This window comes from Rhinopithecus roxellana, chromosome 14 (assembly GCF_007565055.1).
Source record: "Rhinopithecus roxellana isolate Shanxi Qingling chromosome 14, ASM756505v1, whole genome shotgun sequence".
Classification (NCBI taxonomy): Eukaryota; Metazoa; Chordata; class Mammalia; order Primates; family Cercopithecidae; genus Rhinopithecus; species Rhinopithecus roxellana.
Genome location: NC_044562.1, coordinates 15322133 through 15341745, shown reverse-complemented (window position 1 = coordinate 15341745; position 19613 = coordinate 15322133). Strand labels below are relative to the sequence as shown.

The window sequence follows — 19613 nt, the reverse complement described above, 5'->3', positions numbered from 1 at the left end:
AAGCAGATGAGTGGATTTGGGTATTTGGCAGAAATGGGGAGGAGAACGTAGACCTAATTCTACACTCTCAACAGTGCTACCAGGAGTAGGTAAATGCCATAGTTACAAATAAGTAAAGCAAAATTTAGAAAGTAGCTGTGCCCACAAGCTATGAAGAGGCAAGCTCCACAACTGAACTCTTTGAATGGCCATGCCGTGAGATTGGGAGACCCTCTATCAGTGCCTAAGGGAGCTAATGTTCTTCTTGCCCACTGGATAATGTGACAAAATACTGGCTAAAATAACAGCAGTGTCCATATGGCCTACTCTGTGCCAGACATGGCATCTGTCTCATTAAATGTCACACATAAGAACACTGAGGCTCAGAAGGCCCATGTAACTTTCTCAAGGACTCATAACTAATAAAGGAAGAGAAAACATGGAAGACCCAATTTCACGATTCCAAAATCCATGTTCTTTGCGTTCTGCTGCTGCTGTACCATATCTTAAGATTAGAACATTGTACTCGTCTTCCTATACGTGCATTCCTTTACCCTTGAGATAAAGGAAGTGGACATGGGCTTTCATAAAGTGATGGGAAATATGCATGTTTTATTTTATGTAGGGTCCGAGTGTTGATTCTTGGGCAATCAACTTTGATTATTTAAATAATTCATGGTGTGAACAGCAATTCAATTGTGGTCAGTGACATACCATCTCTTGACTTTACACAGGATAGTTTTTATTTTTCCTCAGATTTCACACCCACATCTTTAGCTTGATTAAGGTATCCACCTTACTGGTAAAACCCACCCACTTGTCATTTTGACTTCCTGTCCCCAGTGAAACACCAAGAGTAAGTTACTAGGACATTAGGAAAGGTGGCTTTGGCTTTCATGCACTGTAAATTGCAGTGGCCTGATTCATGTGATGATCTCTTTGTTTTTTGAGAACTGTGGAAAACGCTTAAAAACACATTTTAACTGTATCACTCAAAGGGTAACAAAAGTCCCTCCCAGGAAAAATGGAGGGCCAAAGCCATTTCCAACAGGAATTGTAACTGACTTAGACACCAGAGTCTAAGGGCGTAGACTGAGTTAGAAAGACCCAGGTTTGACTCTCCACTCTGCCCTGTATTCACTGCATTTCTTAGGCTAGTTGACAATTTATGTAAAATTTTGAAGATCACATTGTCATTTAAAACATGTCTGCTTCGGTTCCAGTTCCATTAGAAGATAGAAGCAGATTTCCCTCCCCTGGAATGTGTGCTCGTTGCCGTAACTTTTTTTTTTTTTTTGGCGATAAAGTCTCACTCTGTCTCCAAGGCTAGAGGAAATGTGGGTCAGTCTTAGTGACTATCTCACTTTTCTTTTGAGAGAGAGTCTCACTCTGTCACCCAGGCTGGAGGGCAGGGGCTCTATCTTGGCTCATTGCAACCTCTACCTCCTGGGTTCAAGCAATTTTTGTGCCCAAGCCTCCCAAGTAGCTGAGATTACAGGCATGCGACACCACACCTGGCTAACTTTTGCATTTTTTGTAGAGATGGGATTTTGCCGTGTTGGCCAGGCTGGTCTCGAACTCCTGACCTCAAGTGATCCTCCTGCCTTGGCCTCCCAAAGTGCTGGGATTATAGGTGTGAGTCACTGTGCCTGGCCTCCGTGACTGTCTTCTAATAATTAGAAAGCAGCAGAAGTAACGTATGACTTTCAGAGCTGGGTAACCAAATGCAATAGAGTCCACCTGACTCACTCCCTTGAGATATTTGTCCCTGAAACTCAGCCACCATGCTATGAGAAAGCCAAACAGCCACATAGAAAGGCCACGAGTCCAACTGAGGTCCCAGCCACCAGCGAGCCACTAGCCACTGCCTCAGATGATCCCAGTCACAGCCTTCAGAATGCCCCAGGTGATGTGCAGAGGAGTTGCCAAATCCTGCCCAAACTGCAAATTCATGAGCAAAATAAATGTTATCGTTTTAAACCACAAAATTTAATGGCAGTTTGCTACATAACAGTTAATAATAGGAAGGGAAATGCACCTTTTCTTTGGAGATCTTAACCCTCCCTTTATTATTTTCATTCCCTCTGCGATGCCTTCCTTCTTTTTCTGCATGTCACTTTGCAATGTAGATGTAGGTTAAAACCAGAGAGACATTTATTTGAGACCAGTCTCTAGCGCTTAGTAGCTGTGAAAACTTAGACAAACCACTTAACTTCTCAGAGCTCCCCTTCTATTGAAAAACTAAGAATGATAATAAAAACGTCATAAGACCATTGAGAGGACTGAATGAAATAATGTGTTCGAAAGTTTGGACAGAGAGAAAGAAAGTGGTCGGTAGCTGAGATCCAATATCATTAACAGCCATGGTAGCACTGAAGAGTATGCATTCTAAAAAGCATGGGATATGGACCCTCCCCTCCCTCCCCTCCCCTCCCCTCCCTCCCTTCCCCTCCCTCCCCCCTTCCCTCCCTCCCTTCCTTCTTCTCTCTCTCTCTCTCTCTCTCTCTCTCTCTCTATCTCTATCTCTCTCTCTTTCTTTCCTTTCCAGCTGAGCTCTCACCTGTTGTCAAGGCTGCAGTGCAGTAGCACAATTACAGCTCACTGCAGCCTAGAACTCCTGGGCTCAAGCAATCCTCCCACTTCAGCTTCTTGAGTAGCTAGGACTACAAGTGTGCCACACCACACCTGGATAAATTTTAAAATATTTTTTTTAGGGTCAAGGTCTTGCTATGTTGCCCAAGCTGATTTCCAACTCCTAGTCTCAAGCCATCCTCCCACCTCGGCCTCTCAATACTCTCGGATTAAAGGTGTGAGCCATGGAACCCAGCCCACCTGGGTTTATTATATTCTTGTTGTATGTACAGTAGAAATAGCTTTTTGGTAAATATATATATTTGTCAAGAAATATATATATATATATACATAATCATTTGTTGCAGAAATCCCATTACTGGGTATATATCCCAAAGGATTATAAATCATTCTACTATAAAGACACACGCACACGTATGTTCATTGCAGCACTATTTACGATAGCAAAGACTTGGGACCAACCCAAATGTCCATCAATGATAGACTGGATAAAGAAAATGTGGCATATATACACCATGGAATACTATGCAGCCATAAAAAAAAAGAATGAGTTCATGCCTTTTGCAGGGACATAGATGAAGCTGGAAACCACTCTTCTCAGCAAACTAACACAGGAACAGAAAACCAAACACCACACATTCTCACTCACAAGCGGGAACTGAACAATGAGAACACGTGGACACAGGGAGGGAAACCACACACTGGGGCTCGTCGGAGGGTGAGGGGAAAGGGGAGGGAGAGCATTAGGGCAAATACCTAATGCATGCTGGACTTAAAATCTAGATGGCGGGTTGATAGGTGCAGCAAAACACCATGGCACACGTATGCCTATGTAACAAACCTACACGTTCTGCACAAGTATCCCAGAACTTAAAGTATAATAATAATTTTAAAAAAAGATAGGGAGTATAATTTAAGAAATAACTTAAAGAAAAGTCAAATACTACCCTGATATTCTGTCTTCCAGATGTCATGATGTAAGTTTGTGGTTTCAATTCTGGTGTGGAAGAACTGTAGACATTGGGGATCCGTTCTACCGGCATATTTGTGTATGTGTCTGTGGAGGCAGGGGAGTGGTTAGGAAAGAAGGAAGGAACAAAGAAAGAGATGATGGAAAGATGGAAAGAAGAAAGGAAAGAAATATGGGAGCAGAGATGGTGTCCCCGAGTGCCGAGATTGCAGTTCTCTGACACCGACCTCCAAGCTTTGTGAGCATGATGAAAGTGGGCCGCAGCAAGAACATAGTGGGTGAAGTAGCCAAAGCAATCGCAGCTCAGTTAATTGGGTGAGAAAGAACAGAAGCACCACCGTGAATCAGAGGGGCTCCAAGGTGGTCGCTGAGCCTTCCACACACAGCCCCGAATTAGAATGTGAGGTTACAGAGTGATATAAGACATGTTTCTTCCTTCAGGGAGCTCATAGCTTTTTCCAGTTCACCAGCCATAGGGGTGACCTAAAATGTCTATGTGCTTAGCAAATTATTCATATGAAATTATTCATACCTGGTTTAGCCTGACTTACATGAACTGACATTACCCTTTGGATTTGAAATAGAAAGAGAATCCTCCGCTTAAAATCTTCCAGTGATTTCCCTTTAGTCTTAGAATAAAATTCACAGTCCCAGGCTTTGTAAAATCTGGCCTCTGGATACCACTTTCCATCATTTTCCTCCCACCCTTGCTCCTCCTCTAGCCACACTGGCCTTCTGGCTATTCCTCAGCCCGGAATCTTCTGCCCCAAACAGGCACCTGCCTCATCCTGTCCCTTCACTCAGGGTCCTGCTGGATAGCTCCTGCACACCAGGAGGACGTTCCCACCACCTCATGTGAAATGCAGCTCCCCACATCCACTGACACTCTAGTCCTTTGTTCTTCTGGACCTTTCAGCGTCACTGTCATCATGCACTGACTCCGTGGGCGGGGGGGCAGGAGGCCTGTAGGGGGGAGTTTCTGTCTTCCCTACCACAAGTATGCAGGCAAGAACTCTGTTTTTCCAGTGTTTTATTTTCACTCCCCAGTGCCTGGCACAAAACAGATACTCAAAAATGCCTAGTGTGTGAAAGAAAAATGTCAATTCTGCTAACTGATATTGGGTGGTACAAGTAGTGAGAACAAAGCATTTTTAGTTTTGTGAACCCCAGAGTACCTGGATGTACTGTTTCTTCTCTACCTGTAATTTGACTTTTCTACCTGTAATTTGACTTTTCTACATCACAATTCCTTACTCAGATTTCTAAACGAAATCATTAATTTTCTGCACATGGGAAGGTGAATGTTGCAAATAAACAGAATTAATGTGCACAAGTGCATTTACAGAGCTGTTTGGACATATAAAGAGTATGCGATGAATGTATATACAATTATGGACAAACATGACATAGCATGGACTATATAGTATATACATCAAATATATTATATATATGTATCCATACAAAGTACATATTATGTAGTCTAGATTATTATGTATGGTATATATAGGCAGTTAGCTGTATGCTCACTAAAGTATCAGTAATTAAAGAAAAATTTAAAAAATCAGAATTTTAAAATACTTTAAAAGAAATAGCATGCTGTCCCTTTAAATTCCACTGTAACATAACTAGGTAAAGCAATTGACTGCAGGCAGAAACCACTCTCAGCTGCATGAATGAATTAATAGGAATGGCTTTTAACCAGCACATTACTGGTAGGTAAACAGAGGTTCTGTGGTGCTATAGGGCTCTGGGTTCTTAGGGCTCTTGATGAACTTACACAATCCTCACAGCAATCTTGCTTGCATGTCTGATTTGCTCCGCAAATGCTTTCTGTTCTGAAAAACCAAAGTAAATTCCAGACCAGGCTGTCCTACAGCCGTTAGATTTTGAAGTAATGGAGTCTGAATTTCCAGTGCTTTCACGTGTTTCAATATTGACTTCTTACCTCTGCCTGTGAGAGCTCATGGCTTTACTGAAAAGGGTTTCCACAAATAGACTTGCATTACATGGAGTGGTGAGTTCAAGAGGATGCCTGCACTGGATACTGACACCCCAACGACTGAATCCAGTAGGGGGGCTTTCATGGCACCACAGAGACTATCGCAAAAGAATTGTGGGATAGGCAGGCTTTCCAATGCCCATTCCCAGCAGAGATCTGGGCACTCAGTTTCCCCATGTGGTCACTTGCCTATGCCCCTCTCCATCTTGTCCTCCTTCCAGGGGAAAGTTATGGGTTATCAAGCTAATTGGCCATGTGATTAAAGAATCTTCCAGACTATGGCTTTGATATTTATTTTTCTGTCCTCCTGTTTCATTTCGTGTGCTCGCCACATGTCACCTTCAGGACTCTAGTCTCAGGCAAAATGCCTATGAAAGTGCTGACAAGAGAGAAAAGGTCTGGACTCAACCAAGGAAGCCTTTTTCTGTGGGGATAAGTGGCCGCCTCCTTCCCCGTGACAAGGTACTGTGAGTACTGGCAGACTGTAGTGATTCTCCCACCTTGGGCTCTGTACTGGAAGCTGCACTGTAGCACAGGGCCTCTGGCCCTGCAGAAAGATCAGAGTAGAAAGCAGCAAGCAGAGTGAGGGGAACGACAAAGATCCATGAGAATCACAAAGACACTTTCCCTAGGATATGGATGTCCTGGTGAGACATTGGAGAGAGTTTCTAGTATAAACCTTCAGCTAGAGAGATGGAGGATGCATTCCATTGGTGGGCACTTATCTGTAGTTCTCAGGAAAATATATCCAAGAAGACTGTCATAAAATGACAGTGTCATGGTTCAGTCACTAACTGAATGAAAAAGGCCCAGTGGTGACCTATGCATGACCTTATCCTGCCTGTCTCCTACTTCTCCCTCTGCTGCTGCTAAATGAATGGAACCAGATCTCTTGCTGGAGCTGAGAGCAGGCAGAAGGAGGCTCTGGGGATGCTGTGTAGGGATACACAGGCCTTCCTGTGAAGGGGTGTGTGAGCCATGAAAGTTGCTGTGTCTAGGCCAGGACTGATGCAAACCCTATGATGCTACCCAGTAATGTGCCCAGCTCAGGCAACCCTGACAACTCTGTGGCCTTCACAGAGACAGTGCCGGGTGCGCTTCTCTCTCCTTCCATTTTCCTACACAATAAGGAAATTTATACAAAATCATGTTTTTTCTGACTCCTTCATTTCCTTGTAACTCTTGGCTCTTTGCAGCTTTTGTGATGTACCAGAAATAGCATTTTTCCTCTGACTTCAGGGGATGTTGGTTGCAAGAGTTAGATCTGCCCCTCTCTGTGTGGCATTAAACAAGCATCTTATTCTCTCTGAGGTTCTGTTTCCTGAAATATCAGGTGGGGACAATGACTCTCACGGTGCAGATCTTTTGTCTGCGTTAGAGATAATTCCAGTAGCTCACCCCACACATATCCTCAAACATAAGAAATCTCAGTCATTATTGGCCATTTAAATATTTCTTTATTTTCTTTCATTTTGCCTTCTTTTATTGTATCCATTTATTAACTATTGTGCATAGTATATAGGAGAATCTAAGGCCACAAGGCATCCCCCACATTCTCTTATTGATTTAAATGCACCTGCAGCCACAATTTATAATTTTTCATAGTGTCTACTCACCCTGGCTACTAGTTAGCAACAGCCAATAGGCTATGGAAATCAGGCTGCACACTTTTAAAAATTAACAACAAAACTATTTATAATCATCTTTGACTCCACACCTTTGCACTTACCACATTGCCAAAGTTGAAGGAAGATAATGGTATCTATTGCTGGGAAATAGGCACTCAGACTCATAGTGTTGTTGGGAGTATAAATTGGTACAACCTTGATGCATTGCAGAATTCAATGCGGCAAGAGTCTTAAATATATGCATACTCGCTGCCCTGCAAATGACACCTCAAGGAATTTGTCCTGAGGATATAATCAGTTATGTTCACAAAGATCTAAGTGCAAAACTGTTATGCAGCATTATGTGTAATAGCGGAAAAAAAGTGGGAACAATCTACATGTCCAAATAGGAGATTTGTTCATTGGAGTACATCCATATAATAAAATACTCTATAGTTAATTGAAATGATGATACGAAGTTGTATTTATTGATACAGAAAGATATTTGTACATTTCCTGTGTGACAAATACAGGTTGTCAAAGAGTATCACAGGGTCGGGAATCTTCCCAGCATAGACCAAGGATTCATCTGATAAATGAAAAACTCGCACAAAATTCTTCCAGAATCTTAGATAGGTAAGGAGGAGATGGCCTCTACCCTCCTCCGCTTCTGTCCTTGGGCTTCTTCCCCTTAGGAAGGGAGTGGAGTGGCTTAGTAATAATAAGGACCAGGAAAACATTCCTGTAGGTGGATGCCCTGGGCGCTGGCTGTTGAATCCATGGGACTACAAATGTTTACTGTTTTTCCCATTCCTGCTTTTCCAGAAGGTAAGCTCACATGCATGGGGGACCAGGGGGCTGCTGTCCTGGCAGTGAAAGTGTGAAGCTAGGTCACACCTTTATGGGACTGTCTGGGTAAATGAGGGCTCTGTTGCCGCACAAGCAGTGACTGGTCCGGAGGTGGGAGCCAAGAGGACAAAATGGTTCATGCTACACTTCTCCAAGCCAGCTCACCAGAAGAAAGTAGACACTGAGCTTACATTCCCAGTATCCTCCTTTATCTCCCTCCTTTTGATCCAGAACACATGGAGAAAAGAGAATTAATGAAGACCCTCATGCACAAACATATGGTCTGTCTGCCTTGTGCCATTGAGAATATACACATGGAAGAATGTCTGGAAGGATTCACATCTGAATGTTAAAGTAGCCGTCTTCAGGGGATGAGATTATCTATGTGTATGAGTTTTCTAATCAATTCTGTTACTACATAATTATTACAATTATTCTATTTACATTGTTGAAATAGAAATAAAATTTCCCTTTGTGCTTGTTTCCCATTATGGAACACATTTTGGATGTTCCCTGCTGCAACGGAAGCTATGAATAAGGACACCAGTTTTTGTTGAATACCTATTATGTACCAGGCATAGCACAAGGAGTTCAGACTACATTTTTTCTTCCATCCTCAGATCAACTGGATTTTCATGAACACTTTTCAGGTGGCGAAATGGAAACTGTAGAAATTGAGCAACTTGCACGAGGGTACATAACTGGTAAATGACAGGAACAAGCCCTTAGTCCCAACATGACTTGCTGCCAAACCTATGCCCTCCCATTCAAATAAGATCAGGGACTGTGAGGCAGCTGAGTTAGGAAAAGAACACATTTGCAAAAGCAATGGTGTAACCAAATTGATATCACAGACTGCATATGCTAAAGGAAGTCCCATAGTCAGAATGGACATACCCTCCCATTTGTTCTACAATTCTGCCAAACCCAACCCTTCAAAAACTAGAAACAACACAATGAAAAGAGGGAAGGGCATTTCTGCAGACAAGCACCCTGAGAACAGTGCTGAGGTAGCACGTGCAGGCTTGACAGCTATGGAGACAGAAATACACATAAATATAAACATTGACTCTGGCAGGGCAGCACCCTCTGAGGACACTGGGTAGAGCTACACGAACGGGTACCTCTGATCTAATCAAACCTGCAAGCCTGGCTGAATCTAAGGAGAGTACAATAATTGATTTTCACAATGCTGATCCTGAGTCATCAAGAGAAGGTTACATTTTATGTTCAGTATTCTCTGTTTAAGAAGGCATGGAAGCGTGTAATCCATTTGAGAAAGGTTTTCATTTCAAATAGTTAAAAATTCTTTGGAAAGATTTTTGGTGCTTAAAAGGATAAGTGACAGTTATCTGGAAAATTCACTTACGTAGAACAACGTCTTCCCTGAAGATCCTAGATCAGGGAGGCACTCTTTTGAATTTAGTTAGGTTTCTATGATTTTTCCCTTTGTTGATATTTTATTCTCCATTTCTCCCCAGCCTTTCAAACTTCTTAACTTCTAAGTGCTGGAATGTAAGTTTCTTGAGGCTAGAGATTATAACACCCTTTCTTAGATACTTAGATCTTTTGTCCCTTTCTCCCACAAAACAAATGATGAACTGACATTCACAAAAAATGACTGACTCCCAGGGAACATGTACATTTTGATGAACCCTATCTTACATTTTACAGAAACTCTTTAGAGTCTTGGTAAGCAGTTGTAGAACTTGTTTTTTGTTGTTTTTTGTTTTTTTCCTTTTCCAAGCATGTTAATGTCTAAATCATCCATTTACTGTAAAAAATAACCATAGGAAAGTAAATAAATACATATACAGTGTTAGTTTAATTTTTTTCTAGAAGCACACTTTACTTATAAAAAGAGCCATTTCCCCTTAAGCCCCCATTTCTCAGGCTCCGTTCATGCCATGAACCCACAGGCTTGCCCTGCCTGCCTTGCTGGCCTCCCTGCCTAACGCTGCCCTCCTTAGGCATCCTTCACCCCAGACATAACTTGTCCCTATTGGGTGGGTGTGCTGAGATCCTGGTGCCTTACAGGCTCTATTCTCTCTCCCCACACTAGCATTTCCCATGGCCACACTTTCTATGTCAAGCTCAAATGCCCTCTTTGAGGCCCATTCCTCTTCAGATGTTCTTCATTCTCACAACTGTTGCAGGGTGGGTGTTGGAATCATTTTCTTTATGATGAGGAGAAAACCTTGAGAGGTGAGAGAACTCACTCTAGCTTCCATCCTGAATTTCAGAGCCAGGATAACTACATAACCAGACCCCTCCTGATGTGTATCTCTCCAGTGCACAGTGACTACTGGAAACTATGGCCCCCTTCTTGGCAAATTTTCCTTTGCCTAATAATCCAGGTCTTAGGGTCCCATCTATCCCACTGTGGTCATGCATGCAGAGGCCTTACCTGGCGTGTTGAGCAGGCGGGACCTCCTGCAGTGGTAGGCCACCTCCTGCTCACAGTGTTCAGAGCCGTCGATCACGGCCTCCAGCTGTTCCATGCTGCCCCCGTAGTCCAAGGCCATGGCATAGGGCTTCTCAGCGTTGGCGCCCCGCACTCGGGTCAGTTCTGTATTGTTGTGCTGCACTGACGTCCAGATCTTGTCCTCTGCCCAGACAACACAACACAAAGCAAGAGACATTAGAAGGAATGTCAAAAACGGAGCAAGTGAGCAGTGTGATGGGCCACTCAGCATGCAATGTGAATCAACACCCTGGTACTGTATGGAGAGTATGACAGAGAAATTGTGTTCCCCGTGGAGCTCCACCAGAGCTAGTAAGGGGGTCAGTAATCTTAAGAGCTCAATTTGTGGAGCCCTTTTCCCATAGGCTCTACACTAAGCATTTAATCCCATGATCTCAGTTAAAATGGACAATGCCTAAATTGGAGGGGAGGCAATACTGCTATGTCAAAAATGAGGGAAATGTGAATGAGAATTAGGCTGTTCACCCAATATCCCACAGTTAATAAGTGACTAAGCAGGGACTTGAGCCAAGGATGTCTGACTCCAAAGCTATTGACACACTTCCTCACAAGAGAAATATCACCATTTTCTCAGAGAACAAGGTTGAGATTGTGTGATCCACACTGCATGCAATGATGTTAATTGTAGGGTTTTGTTTTGTTTAGTATTTATTCCCCATATTACCTCTCTTTGCCAAAAATATTTGGGAAGATTTACAATAAAAGAACACAGAGATAAGGACCTTTGAATCATGGCGGAAGGACATATTTTACCCAATCGGGGAAAGAAGGCTAAGGCAGTGAGAGAGGGGAGATATTTGGGTATTAGAGCTTGGGAGATCTGTATTTGAAGTCTGTATCTGCCAACAACAAGCTTGGATAAATCACTTCCTTTTATTAAAATATATATATATTTTTAAAGAGACAGGGTCTCTCTCTGTTGCCTGGGCTAGAGTGCAGTAGTGTGATCATAACTCATTGTAGGTTCAAACTCCTGGGCTCAAGTAATTCTCCCACCTCAGCCTCCCAGGTAGCTGGGACCACAGGCATGAGCCAACATGCCCAGCTCCCTTCTCTTTTCTGAAGCTTAGTTTTATATTCAGTTAAGAAAACAACAACAATTGCAACAAAAACAAGACAGCAATACCCTGGTAGCACTGGTAATACGGAAAAGCAACCTACAAATACAAAGTTGCAAGGCTCTATCTGGGATGTATCAGACACTCTGTAGTAATAACCTAGGCTAAAACATTTACTGCAATTGGACATACAATTTAATTCTGAACATCCTCTCAAATACAGCAAAAGAGGAAATAGGAAGACTTGAAAAGCTTTTGTCATCTGAGAATCTTGCCCGCATAATTACATCATTACTCTTCATAGATTCTCAGAGCTGAAAAGGAACCTAGCATAGAAATCATGTGGTTTCTTCCCTCCCCATGCTCTTAGTCTTACAAATGGAGAAACTAAGGTCCAGAGTGTAAAGAAATGACCCGAGGCACATCCATGAGACAGTAACGATGAGCGCGTACACTGAAAGTCACCACTATTAATTAGCACAGCTACGAAGCAGAAGCACAGCAGTCGGCATGACTGAGCTGAAAAAAGAAAAGAAGAGGCCACTTGGGTGCCCTTTGTTAGTCCTTTCTCCCTCTCTAGCTCGGTACACAACTTGGGACATGTCGTTTCATCTTTTCGAACCTCAGTTTCAATATATTAGAAGCAGGAGAAAAAGAGTGTATGATTTTAATTATCTCTAAAGGATTTTCCAATTCTATAAAAGAAAATACTTCTTGCAGCATGATATGGTTTGGATATTTGTCCCTGACCAAATCTCAAGTAGAATTGTAATCCCCATTGTTGAGATGGGACCTGGAGGGAGGTGTTTGGGCCATGGGAGCGGATCCCTCATGGCTTGGTGCTGTCTTTGCGATGGTGAGTGAGTTCTCGTGACATCTGGTTGTTTAAAGTGCACGGCACCTTCCATCCACTCTCTCTCTCGCTCCTGCTCTTGCCATCTGAACTGCCTGCTCCCACTTCACCTTCCACCATGATTATAAGCTCCCTGAGACCTCCCCAGAAGCTGATGATGGATGCTGTCACCATGCTTCCTGTACAGCCTGCAAAACCGTGAGCCAATTAATTAAACCCCTTTTCTTTCTAAATTACCCAGTTTCAGGTATTCCCATTTAGCAATGCAAGAATGGCCTAATACACAGCATAAAATTAAACTGTGCTCCAACAATCCAACTCGTCTGAAGACTATTTCCTAAAACCAGCCCACTGATAACCCACATGTCTCCAGTGTTTCACTGAGGCAAAATTATATTTTAATTTTTAGAGACAGGGGCTTGCTATGTTGCCCAGGCTGGAGGACAGTGGCACGATCGTGGCTCACTGCAACCTTGGCCCCCCGGGCTCAAGAGATCCTTCTGCCTCAGACTCCCAAGTAGCTGGAACCACAGGTGTGTGCTATCACACTCAGATTTTTTTTAAAGTTTTTTAGAGATGGGCTCTCATTATATTGCCCAGGCTGGTCTTGAACTCCTGGCCTCAAACAACCTGCCAAAGTGCTGGGATTATAGACACAAGCCACTGCATCCAACCTAAGATTATATTTTCTATAAAGTCTAAACAAATGGATGTTATTTGCCTCTGACTTTAAAAACAAAAATAAGACATAATTCATGTTGGTAAAGATAATAATATTACAAAAACAATTAACCCAAAACTTTAAAAATGTTATTCATACCAGTATAGACAAATGCTGATAAAATAACCAAAAATCTTATCCATCAATAATGAAATGTTGTAGAGGGAGAAATAAAGATGGACAGTTTTGAAATGTCCATGATCCTTATACAAAGAAAACAAGGAAAACCCTGTCTAATCCATCCTAGTAAATGTTGTGTTACTGCTTTATACTAGCACATTTAACATACATTATCTCCAGTACAATAATCCACCACACACTGTGTGTGTGTGCGTGTGTGTGTTTGTGTGATCATAAGATATATATAACTGACATCACAAACCTTAGCTTCAAACACTGTATGAGGGACAGGAGAAATGATTACTTGAAACCTACAGCCCCTGAGTTGGCTTTTATTTTGAATCTGCCGTGTGTCCTCTGATTACTGTTCTCTTGGGAGACAGCAGGATAAAGACTAAAACATGGAAGTAAATGGATATTACTTTTCCCATCTATGTCTTGTGTATCTATCTCTTAGACTTATCCCCAGTCTCAACGCATCCAATCTGATTTCAAAATTGGTCTCCACATTTACTAATTCATATAGATTTATATTTCCTTCTAAGTATACATAGATTTTCATATCCATATATTAGCTCATCTGATTGTTCATACATTCATTGATTGATTTCCTTATTCATTTACTCATTGAATTACTTTACCAATATCATATTGTTTTCGGCAAGAAAGAAAATAAAGATGCCATAATATTTTTCCTTGCTTCCTATCTTTTCTTCCTCAGCTGCATTGGTGGTTGTGCAGATTTAGCTCTGCATCCTGACTAAATATTGAAAGGTCAGGTGTTAATGCCACTGAAAGAAAGTCAGCTTTGGTGACAGATACTCCTGATGCCTGCTCGAGGCTAGGGAAGGGTGGTTTGAGCTGGAGAGGTTTATGTGGAAGTCATCTTTGAATGATTTTTGAACAAGCAAAATTCATTTTGACAGTCCTTTAGATGGGTGAGGAGGTAGAGATTCACTTTTAGGTGGACTCACACACGACTTCAGCGAAAATTGGACCCACAAAGCTAAATGTTCAAGATGGTCAAGTTAGTTGGACAGTGGAGGTTAGTGAACCTAGTATGGGCTCTGGAGTCAGCAGATCTGGGTTTGTGTGCCAGCACAACACTTACTGTGGGAGCAACCTTGATGAAATTATTACTTCTTTCAAAGCCCAGGCTTCTCATTGGTAATATTTGAAAAGCAGCAATGGCACCAATAATACCATGAAATAGGCTGGCTTTAGCAACAATCCTTTTTAGATTGGAATCTATGTTCTGCTCCATGTCAGCAGTTTTTGGCAAGTTTTGTAACATTTCTGAGCTTTCCTCATTGGAAAATGGTCATATTTACACCAATCTTTGCATCCATGAAAGTATTATAATGATTTGGTACACATAGACTGTGTGGCACTCAAATGAGTGAAGACTCTAAACATTAGAAGTTTTCTACAACATTAGAGTGAGGGCTTGGACTTCATTCCTTAGAGGACTGGGATGGGGAGCACACTCTGCAAATGAGGTTAACAAGTGTGATGGACTGTGATTTCTTGTGATATAGCTGCTCCTATATATACTAAATTATTACCACCTTGTTAAGTTGTTTTTCCACGATAGGACAGCCCCATGCATCTCTCTATTTGTGTCCTTTGCATTTCCTGAAATTCCTTCATGATAATTTGTTCTTTAGTACCCATGGACCCAGAAACCTGGAAAAATATTGCCCTCTGATACTACCTTTTGCTACCCAGTTCATTTTTCTCTTTCATTACTTCCACTGCACACCACTACTCAATCCCACAATTAGAAACATAGCCTCTTCTCTTTCACTGCTCAAAGGCATACATGTATTGACTAACACAGATCAATTCTTTTGCTAAGGAGACGACTGCATTTGGAGATTTTTGAACAGGCAGGAACCTGTTCATCATTAGCTGGGAACAGAAATAGGGCCACTTCACTAAGCATTCTAGTTCGCTGAAAGTAATAGTTATCTATGTGAAATATTGGCTTTTTTAAAGTTGCATTCAGCACAGTGGGTTGGCATGAGTGTGAACGATCTCATGATCCAGATTCAGAGCAGCTATCATGCCTTCTTCATGTAGAAAGGAACTATGAGTTATGGGCCATCAAATACTGTGCCCCCTGGCTTCCAAAGACAGCCTGTGTATTGATATGTAAACCAGTAAAGCATTTCCCAAGTTGCACTGCGATTTTGAGCTTTCAAGTTCATTTCTTCATAAAGCTATGAGATCTTTTAGGATATGAAATGCATAATTCATTCCTGTGTTTAAATATGTGCCCAGTGAGTGCTCTTCTATCCACCAGAGTACATACACTGAAGGAAAATACGTTAACTTCTCCAAAAGCCTACCATGATCTGGGGAGAAAGTTGTGTACACAAGAATGACAAATGTCTGAGGCTGTTATAAATACTCTGTAGACTACAGGTAAAGGAAGAGGGGCTTTCTGGAGATCTGTCTGGGGCAGAGTCGGTGGGTAGAGGTTATTCCAGAGCCCTGCCCAGTGAAGTCTATGCACTCTTTTCCTTGAGAACTTCCAAGCTCAAGAGCGGTCTTTCATCCTCAGGCTACCAGAGCCTAAGCTAGCACTGAGCACCCGAGTTAGGACTTCTGGATGGCTTCGTCAAGTGAAGAAACTAATCAGTCATTTGTATACTGTCAGGTTCCTACTTTCAGCATTTCTGAAGCTGCTCTTTTAAGCCTGTATTATGTAACGGTCCAAATTGAAAAGAAGTCTCAAGTTAAAAGCTCGAAACACACACATAACACACACACACACACTCAACAACAGCAAAAAGAGAAAAGAAAAACAGGCTGTACAAAGAGCCAGCAGAGTAGTAAGGGTGGAATATTCTGAAACATTTTGTATTTGCATCAATGTGGTACCATCTTCCCTGGTCATCACCCCAGAGACGCTCCCAAGCAGCCTTCACTAGCGAATCTCTGTGTGACCTACCTGGTTCCTCTGGCTCTCATTTTGCAAGCCGTAAACGGTTTACATACAGAGCCACAATTTAATTTTCTTTCATATTTTTTTCTCTCATCATATGAGATTGGTCTGATTAAGATGATCATTATTATTAATACTAGTAATTACAGATGCTGTAAGCAATTCCATGTGTTACCATGGGGATCACAACTCAGAAGGAAGAGCAAACAAAAGGAAAGTAAAAAAGGAGAGACAAGAAATAACTCTGATTAATAAGACCTCATTCTGCACACATATCTGTCTCTTTGCAGAGCCAGAAAAAACTGCAATTTTTATATCACGGTGCTTGGAAGGAAGGGAAGCCTACAGATTGTCGATACCCAGCTTAATTGAACTGAAATCACTGTGGGAGCTGCTTCTCATCCTTTGAACAGTGTACCAATTCACTTATACTCCTATTGTAATAGAGCAAGTTTATATTAAGGTCCCCAGGGTCACTTCTGCTGTAGTTATGTATGTTGACAAAGTGCATTTTCTATGCCAAGGGTAAAGACAGTTTAAATAATCCTCAAAGTACTGTCTCTACTGCTCATTTTACATCTACTCATGGGCAGTCTTGTGATCTCTCTTGTCATTTTGCATTGATAGTTATTTAATTTTTCATAAGTTTGTCCCTTGTCTCTCCATTTAAATCATAGGTAATGACTGCTGAGTAAATATAGGCTTGGAAAGGGCTTCATGGTTCATGGAGGCAGATGTGATGAGGGGAAGCTGGAGCTTTGCCATCAACAGGGCTGGTTTCCCAGGCCAGCTCTACCACCCACTGGATTCCTGAACATGCAAGAGACCCATCACCTCCCCCAGCCTCAGTCTCCTCCTCTGTAAACGGCAAAACTCATTGTGCAGTGTTGTCATAAACACTGAATAATAAGCATAGGGTTGAACTGAGCATGGTGCTGGCTCTGAGTAGGTGCTCCTACCTCCTTTTTTCTTTTTTTTCTTTTTGAGATGGAGTTTTGCTCTTGTTGCCCAGGCTGGAGTGCAGTGGCCTGATCTCGGCTCACTGCAACCTCCGCCTCCCGGGTTCAAGCGATTCTCCTGCCTCAGCCTCCCGAGTAGCTGGGATTACAGGCATGCGCCACCACGCCCAGCTAATTTTGTATTTTGTAGTACAGACAGGGCTTCTCCAGGTTGGTTAGGCTGGTGTTGAGCTCCCACCTCAGGTGATCCGCCTGCCGCGGCCTCTCAAAGTGCTGGTATTACAGGCCTGAGCCACCGCACCCGCCCTGCTCCTCCTTCCTAACCCTTTGCCTGGTCCCTGACTCCAAGTCAAAGCTGAACTGCTGTGAGTCGTTCTGTTGAAGCGAATCCGGGAGGATGTGAAGAGATAATTTCATTATTAGAAACACTTCTGGGAACCTTTACTGAGGGGGTACATTCCACCTTCCTCCCGCCCGACCTTTAAAGGGAAAGGAGACAATTGGTGTAAAGTGATTTCCAATTCCTTTAAAAGGCTTCAGAAGTCCCCCAGGAGCTGTTTTCCCTCCCATGTGCACCAGCCCAGCTGTCTGTGCGAGAATCCATCCGTGCCTCACTAAAACCACCGCAGACGTGGCTGCTTTTAGTGTCTGGGTTTCTGCTGTTTGGGGGCGTGCGCATTACCGGTTCAGGGTGGCTGGTAGGGCTACCATGCGCTCTGCATTAGTGCCATGCAGACACCGCAGCGTGGCCGGCTCCATCCATTACTGCCTTCCACTTGCCTGCGTGGGCCACACTTTACGACTTCCAGACACCATACTTGGCTGATTTATCTTCACACTTCACTTTAGCCTTGACTTTTTATGTACCTTTTCAGGGGGGTAATTTTTTTCTTTTTTCTTGGTTTAAAATAGGCATGATCAAAGAGACCTGGGAAGTCTGTTTTATGGTCTTAGGGGGTAGTGGTTTGGAACGGATTCTGTGTGCACTGTATCATATTTGTTTATTTATTGTTCACTAGTTTATTTTATTATTATTATCATTATTATTTTTAATTTAGACACCTGGTGTATGCAGAGCACTATGTTAGGGACTGGAAAGGGGTCGCATGAGGGGTGCAAGTTTCCCTAACAGGCTGGAGCCTGAGCTCAGGGAGTTCACATCTGGTTCTAGGAAGGCAGACTGCCTTGTGTTGCATTCCTGTTGGGAAGAATATCTGCAGCAGCAAATGGCAGGCTGCAGGGGGAAGGGTGGTGACAAGATACCATCCCCCCATACTCAGTGTACTGGCGTTTTGGGCAAAGGAAAAGGAGAAAAGAAGCCCTAAATCGAAGTCACCTGATGGAAAGAAGACTGTGGGGCTGTCGGTAGTGGTTTGATTGCCATTAGAAGGCTTTATGAGGTCACTAGGAGTATCATGGTCACAGACACTATTTTGGTGCATGCTGAGGATAAGACTGGGGACCCACACAAGTACATAATAAATGTACTGGAACACAAGTACATAATAAACAGTTTTTGTGTTTGTTGTGCTGTAATAGCATAAGTATAATAGTACTTGTTGTCCCTTTGTTTACAAGATCTAAAGTGGCCGGTATTGAACTCAGAGGTCATCATGAGCTAGTGAGCTGATTGCAAAGGGCTAGCCTTTGTCCTTTGAAGAGATATCCAAAGGCAGCACTTACATCTCCTTGTACCAGTTCAGAAAAGAAGAGAAGCCTTCTCTAAGGGTGAGAGCATCTACTTACTCTACTCTTATGGAGCTTATATTCTGATTCTAGAGGAGATAGACAAAAAGAAAACTCAGAGATGAGAGCAGAATTACTTATCTTTCTTTCAGCTGACATCTCTACTCTGAAGGTCATCGCAAGATGAATGAGATTGCGTGATGCTGGTGTTCTATCCAATTGAGTGGTCTTTTCTGGTTCTGCTAACATCCTGTGCTTGTTGCATTTACATGGTATTACAACAACCTGTTTCCTCAACATCCCCTGCTAAACTGCAAGTACTACATATGAAAACCTGTCTCAGAAATCTGTGTCCCTAACATCTGGCCTACAGTAGGTATTCACTTACTACTAAATGCTTAATGGACTACCAGAATTTTTATCCACATCAGTGACAGCTTTTGAAATCAGCATGAAAGTGACACATGGTGGGAAAGGATGTTTAGATACGTACTTGAAATTCTGCTGTGCAGCCAAGGTTATATATTTCAAATAGCAGAATATTGGAAAAAAATTAAATACACATCCTTAGGTGTCTGATTGAATAAAGCATTGTTAACTGACACAGTAAAGTACAATGCAGCCATAATAAAAAATACATAAGATCTCCATAAACTGATCCAGAATGATTTCCACTGTATATTGTAAAGTGACAAAATCAAGGTATTGATGCACAAAAGAGTATGATACATTTTGTGAAGGCACAAAAGAGAAAAATGAATACACACAGAAAGGACAAACTGATA

At 42.3% G+C, this 19613-nt stretch overlaps 1 protein-coding gene across 2 annotated transcripts in view; it reads right to left on the bottom strand.

The window, feature by feature from the left end:
* The window catches only part of CNTNAP5 (contactin associated protein like 5), an 886717-nt gene that overhangs the window by 271407 nt on the left and 595697 nt on the right, over positions 1 to 19613 (bottom strand). For both annotated transcript variants that reach the window (XM_010356733.2, XM_030916676.1), the window contains exon 13: positions 10404 to 10604. In XM_010356733.2, the coding sequence (XP_010355035.1) occupies positions 10404 to 10604 (201 nt within the window). The remainder of the gene's footprint in view (positions 1 to 10403; positions 10605 to 19613) is intronic.